At 35.3% G+C, this 7282-nt stretch overlaps 1 protein-coding gene across 1 annotated transcript in view; it reads left to right on the plus strand.

Moving 5' to 3' along the window:
- SYNJ1 (synaptojanin 1) overlaps positions 1–7050 on the plus strand; it is a 102476-nt gene extending 95426 nt beyond the window's left edge. Inside the window, exon 28 of the mRNA XM_023517447.1 lies at positions 4036–7050. Within this exon, the coding sequence (XP_023373215.1) occupies positions 4036–4845 (810 nt within the window). The 3' untranslated portion in view covers positions 4846–7050. The remainder of the gene's footprint in view (positions 1–4035) is intronic.
- Positions 7051–7282: the final 232 nt, after the last annotated feature.

A 7282-nucleotide genomic window follows, 5' to 3' on the forward strand; every position in this document is an offset into this window, starting at 1 on the left:
CATGGCATCATGCTCACAGCAACCTCCAACTCCTGGGCTCAAGCGAGTCTCCTGCCTCAGCCTCCCAAGTAGCTGGGACTACAGGCGCCCGCCACAGCGCCTGGCCATTTTTTGGTTGCAGCCATCATTGTTGTTTGGCGGGCCCGGGTTGGGGATTCAAACCCGCCACCTTAGGTGTATGTGGCTGGCACCTTAGCTGCTTGAGCCACAGGCGCCGAGCCTGGATGCTAGATTTTAAAAATACTCCTATATTATAGAAGGATTGTTTGATATTTCAAAAACAAAAGTATGATCCAGCTTTACTTTGTATCTTCCAACTAATTATGAGGTAAATTAATAATAGTATCATCCTTCAAAAAATATGAGTAATATAGAACAAGCCTGGATCCTAACCATTTTGTAAAAGTAAATACTAATTTGGTTGTACTTGTGCAAAATGCTGCCATTTTGTACATTTTCTCCAATAATTACATTCATAGACTATCCTAAGACTGTGTCTTAGACTTTTGGGATGCCATATAAAATACAATAGACTGGGTTTCTAAACAACAGAAATTTATTATATTTTTTCACAGTTCTGGACCCTAGAAGTCTCAATGCCAGCATGGTTGAGTTCTGGTGAGGGCTGTCTTCTGGCTTGCTGACAGCTTCCTTCTCACTGCGTGCTTTTAGGGCCATTCCTCAGTGTGTGTGCCTGGACAGAAAGCATTCTTCCCTACTGTCTCTTCTCATAAGGCACTAATTACATCGCTGTGGCCCGACATGCATGACCTCAGCTGACCCTAATTACCTCCTGATGGCCCCACCTCCAGCTACCATCACATGGGGCTTAGGGCTTCAACATAGGAATTTTTGAGAAGGACACAAACATTATCCATAACAGGCTGCTTAAAATACTTTAGAGCTCCAAAAACCTATTTGGAATGTTAGTTTTGAAGTAACAAAACTTTGAACTGGTTAGTAATCAAACATAAAATTTAACTTTGGACCTTAATTCAACAAATTATCTTTTGAACTTAAGCTACAACCTGGAAATATTGCTGCTCTTAGATTCTTTATGTAACATAGAACTAAAAGTATTTTGTTGACTGAATTATTAGGGTTGCTGGTTGATCTCGGATTGTCCTCCTAACTCTTTCCTTTAATGTCTGTTTCCTTTCTCAAAGCAGGAGCAACCATCAGGGTAACAGGTATCTGATTATTTATCAGTCTTACATGTGTTTTTCATCTGTCTTCGCATATTAGATGTATGAACCTTCTTCATACATCTAAAGTTTCACCCATTTTTAAAACCACCTGTCCACATTAATAAATTGTATTACCATATCATACAACCTGCCTTTTCTTTTCCTTAGCATTTTGGATATTAGGAACCATTTTAGTTGTTCTTGCTAATGCTTTACCATATTTTGCTTTTTTTATGAAAATTAACAAAACTAAAAAACGTAACTTTAAGAAGGTAAGCTTTAGGTAGTAGGAAAACCTATTTGGCAAAACCATATTGGTTATTGGTTTTAATAATGGCATAATTACATAAATGCAAAATTCAATTATTTTTGGATTTCTTTTGGGAAATATCTTTACAAATAGTTTTAGTAGCAGGATTCCTTTGGGTAAGGAAGAATTATTGTATTGATAAGGAAAGATGAAAGTTAATATTATAACATGATTAAAGGTCCTTCCAACACCTTTCTCTGTAAAAATACCACTAATTTTAATGTTACCATCATAAATCCTGTAATATTTAAGTTACAAATTAATTCTAAAATAATGAATGGTGATGTGGCTCTCATTGTAATTTCAAGTCTGATTGGAAAAAATGATTCTATCACAGTAAGTTACTTTGAAAAAAACTTTATTTACATATGAAAATAAAGATATTTAAATGTACAGCATTTACTTGGCAGGTGCCTACAATTCTAATCTATGCAGAGTATAAAATTCTCCTTACGTATATAACCTATTTCTTGTGAACGGTTTTATCTGCCACAAGAGAAATAGGTCCCAGACCCAATCAAATATTTCCATGTGTATTAATCATAAATAATCCAAAGATTACTGATAATATAGAGTTAATTTCAGGTTTTTTTTTTTTGAAGAGACATGGTCTCACCCTCTCAGCCAGTAGGAGTTCAGTGGCAAATCATAAGTCTGTTTAGCCTTGAACTCCTAGGCTTAAATAATCATCCTGCCTCAACCTTCCAGATAGATGGAACTGTAGGCACACTCTACTGTGCTTGAATAATTTTTTTAGTTATTTTTGTGGAGATGGGCACTCTGTGCCCATGCTGATCTCAAACTCCAGGCCACAGGTGATCCTCCTACCTTGACCTCTCAAAGTGCTGGCATTATAGGCATCAGCCATCACGAACCTGGTCGTTAATTATAATTTTACAATATCTGTATAAATTTTCATCGTGCATTTTTGTATATAGGTCTACTTACCTTTAATACATTTAGAGTACAATTTAGAGTCTGTGACATTTCCCCTTTAATATTTTATACACATTTATATAAAATTCTTCACATTAAATTTGAAGAAAAATACTTGTTCAATCAATTATCAAGTATATTCTAGTATAATGGAATAAAATAGACCCTTGAAAGCTATTCACTAATGAAGTTATCTATACCATTTCCTTTGACAAGGAATAGGGAACAGCCTTCCCTATTCTTTCTAAGTTTGTGTTTCATAATATGCAATTACAATTTATGGGGACTATTTTTTTCAAATATATTTTTACAGTTATTTTGCTTTAACAGTTATCTAAATTCATTTTGAGTAGTAATCCGTTTTCAAAACATTGCAGGTTTTGAACTGAAATTCTTTCATCCTGTCCTAGCCAACCCTGAAGATTGTATTCTTATCTTTGAAGGTGGCATAAGTGTCTAAATCACTCACCTTAGTTTTAAGAATTGTATCTTTTTTTTTTTTTTTTGAGACTGAGCCTCAAGCTGTTCCCCTAGGCAGAGTGCCGTGGCATCACAGCTCACAGCAACCTCCAACTCCTGGGCCCAAGTGCGTCTCCTGCCTCAGCCTCCCAAGTAGCTGGGACCACAGGCACCCGCCACAACACCTGGCTATTTTTTGGCTGCAGCCATCATTGTTTGGGGGGCCCGGGCTTGATTCGAACCTGCCACCTTAGGTGTATGTGGCTGGCGCCTTAGCCACTTGAGCCACAAGCGCCAAGCCAGAATTACATCTTTTAAAAAAAAATAATAATAATCAAATGAGCTCATTTGCTAACAGGGCCAGGATCATAGTTCTTTCCCCATCCAAACAGTTGGCTTTGCTTGGTCCCACATCTGTGGTTCACTTCATTGAGCTTCTACAAGTTTTAAAGAGTTGCTACATTTGGTTGTTAGCATTTACATTTTGGAACATGATGAGGAAGATCAGTTAGAAGGTGTTTTTCAGAGTTTATTCTACAAAACAGAACTTACATTGTAAAGCAAAGAACACTAGAAATTCATTTTTCCAAGTGGAAAAGGGAAAGATGCAGTCTTTGGTTCATGAATGCAAATATACCAATAAAATTAATTTGTTAATCTATAAAGTTGAATTTCCAGAGTACCTTAATTTTATGTGAAAATATATTTAGAAGAACAATGAAACCACATCAACATCATAGGCAGATGTTAGAAGTTCATTTATATAGATTTAGCATAAGTTCTAAATATAGGTTTCTTAAATTTATGTTAAAATTTGATAGAATTGGATATGAACAAATCTAATCTGTACAGTTCTTTTTACCTTTTGAAAAACTGCATGAATGAAATTAACTCTAATTACTCCGAGATCTTAAAAAATTGATTTAATAAAAGGATTTATTTAGTAAGGAGTTTTTAAAGAAAAAGGTGTTTTATTTTACTTAAACTGCCAGAGTAATAAAACTATACAAAAACTGCTCTTTAGTTTCTAAATTTGTATACTTGCCCCCCCAAAAGGAAGAATAGAGACAGGAAGCATTAAGGAAGGGGCTATTAAGAGTAAATATAAACTGATTATACCGTATTTTCCTTTTTGTTTTCCAGGTAAAAACAAATGGAGTCTCTGATGTCAAAGGAGAATCACCATTAAAGAGTGACCCATTTGAAGATCTATCACTTAATCTGCTTGCTGTATCAAAGGCTCAGCTATCTGTTCAAATGTCACCTGTTCTAACCCCAGACCCAAAGAGGTTGGTTCAGTTGCCTTCTGCAACACAAAGTAATGTTAACACTTTGAGTTCTACAAGTTGCATGCTGGCAATACCTCCAATTCCAGCTCGGAGTAAATCCCAGGAAAATATGCGAAGTTCTTCAAACCCATTTATTACTAGCTTGACCAGCACAGATCCTTCCAGTGACAGGACTGTTGTTGGAAACCCATTTAGAACTGAATCTCAAGAATTAGAAGCAACTTCGTGGTTCTCCAGGGAAGAATCAGTTACTAACAGTCCTTTCCCTTCTTTGAAGCCTCCTGGTTATAACAAAAGTAAGCCTTCATCTTCACTTGATGGTTTTAAGGACAGTTTTGATCTGCAGTGCCAGTCTACAGTAAAAATTAGCAACCCAAAGGGATGGGTAACCTTTGAAGAAGAAGACGACTTTAATGTAAAAGGGAAATCAAAGTCAACTTGTCCAGACTTACTGGGTAATCAGCCATCTTCATTTTCTGGCTCCAGCGTGACATTGGATGATGACTGGAATAAAGATAAAAATGTCTCTTTTTGCGTGTTGCCATCAAGAAGACCACCTCCACCTCCTGTCTCTGTGCTTCCACCTGGCACCAGCCCTCCAGTAGATCCTTTCACAACCTTGGCATCTAAGGCATCACCCACCCTAGACTTCACTGAAAGATAATGTCATGTGATAGAAACCAGTTGTTTTTCTTAGTTTTGGCAGGGTAGAGCCGAAAGAATTGGGCATTAGATTTTCATTATGTGCAATAATTGTTAAGTGCACTGATATCTTCATGAAATACCACTATTTGGTGTATACAGAGTTGGAATATGTGTATATTGGAAATAAGGAAAAATCCCTCTCATTATTAACTGGAGTCTTGCTTGGTGTGTTTCTCTTTCGATGAATAGCAGACAGTAGTAGCCATAAAAAGTGCTTAAAACTACTGTAAAAAATAGTTCTTATTGAGAAATTTTTGTCTTTTCTGAAAAATCTCAAAAAGCCCACACAACATTTACCTGACATTACCACCAGTCCTTTTTCATACTTATTAACAATTGGTATTTATGAGTATTTACCAAAGAGTTGCCAAAGTTAGAGTGAAACAGAGTTTGAAAGGCATTGCTTTAAAAAAAAAAAGTATGTATGTATATGTGAACATATGTACACATTGTCTATAAAACTCATAATTCTAGAATATCAGATGAAATTTTGCCTAAAAGTTCTAACAAAGTCCTCTTTTCAATATCTTATTACCAAAAGATGGCTGTAAATGTAATTTGAACATTTCGTTAATTTTATTTTCTTAAACAAGAATAATCTCACTACAGAACCAGAATTTTCTACCATTCCACACCCTTCAAATGCATACAACCTTGTTACTTTTCACTCTAGCACCTCCACATGCTTTTCTCTGGGAGAAGGTTCTTGCAGCTGGCAGCAGCACATTTAGTGATCATTATCACATGGACAGATATTCTGGCCTTTTCAGAACAGCACTGTAGCCTTACATTCAGGGAAGGTACAGACCACCAAGTTCAGTGAGAAATATTAGAGCTAATTATATTCTTTTCTTTGCACACATTAAGGGATATGTTGGCCATTTCCCTCCCACACTTATTATTTTTGCTGCTTCTGTTCTGGAACTTTGCTTTTAGCAAGGAAAGAAGCTGTCTTCAGAGTGCTTTGAATTGAGGTTATACCCATTGTATGTTCTCTCTCACTTTAGGAAGCTACACAAAACATCTATGATGCTGCTTTAAGTTTTTAGAGGCTATACCTCAAGTTAGCTCTGGATTTTGTCTCCTGCACTGCCAATATGCAACTGATCCTGCTTTTATTAATTTTATGAAGAAGTAACACAGAATTTTTACAGAATGTAGTATTTTGATATCATTAAGTAAACCAATCAGAAAACAACTTGAGCAATAGTTTTGTTGTCAGTTTAAGTTAAAATCATCTTTACCCATTAAGACTTATAGTAATGTTCCTTTTATGTAAAGAGTTGTATATGTCCATCTAACTTCCTATGTCCACATTTAACCTTTAAAGATGGATGTGCATTGAGGGAATATCAAAAATAGAGTTCATGGCTAAGAGTATATAAAATGTACAAGCACAGCAAACTGCACTGCACTAACATAAAGCAAATCTATTAGGAAAAAAGCACTTTTCTAAAAGCTCAAATGTTATCAAAATACTATATTTATAGAAGTAATTCTTTCTGTTAAGAGCCAGGATTTCCTGTCAGAAATAACTCTTGTGAATTTTATATTGTGCTTTTTTGGAGGTTCTAATCATTTCAGCAGTAGTATCTTTTAAACAGCAGTGTTACTATAAGCAGTATGCTTCAAAATGTGAATTAACTTGTTGAAATTGTGGCTTTGACATCCACATGTGACTAGTGTATACAGTATTTGCTCCCCATTAGCAAAATAATCCATTGTTAGGTTATCTTCATTAGTGCAAATTGCAGTTCTGTGAGCAATGTTTTCTATTGAATATCAACTACTGTCTAAAGTATACATATCAGCAGCAGCTCAGCCTTTATCAGGAAAATTATATTTGGCAAGTTGCTGAAAATGCACAAGAGTTATGAAAGTTAAAGGTATGCTGCAAATAAGTAGCCAGTCTGTGTATTATTAAATATTTAGCAGTTCTGTTAAGAGCAGAACAGAAATTAGACACTAAGGATCTCTTTGTGAATTCTTTGTTCTCTATAGTAGATTGCTGTTTATATGTAAGAATTTTATTGCTTATGTGGCATACCATATTTATAACTATATACTTTATAGAAGTACAGTATTAAAGTCGGTGATATACAGACATGTACATATCCTGTGAAATGTGCTGTCATATGAAATAAATATACTTGTCTTTACCATGCTGACTTCTTTGCTCAAAAGGGAAGAACTTTTCTTAGCCATTTTTCTTATACTTTACGTATACAAGTTTAGTAACATTGAGGAAAATAGAGTAACTCTTATTCCCAAACCAGTTGTTTTAATTCAAAGTCTTATTTTTATCAGTCTCATCTCCCTATATTGTACTCATTCTAAAATAGTGGTTCTGAACCTTCCTAATGCCACAGTGTATTTTCATTGGTAAAAAGGTGTTG

The sequence above is a fragment of the Otolemur garnettii genome, unplaced genomic scaffold (assembly GCF_000181295.1).
Source record: "Otolemur garnettii isolate 467f Iridium unplaced genomic scaffold, OtoGar3 scaffold00111, whole genome shotgun sequence".
NCBI classification, from domain to species: domain Eukaryota; kingdom Metazoa; phylum Chordata; class Mammalia; order Primates; family Galagidae; genus Otolemur; species Otolemur garnettii.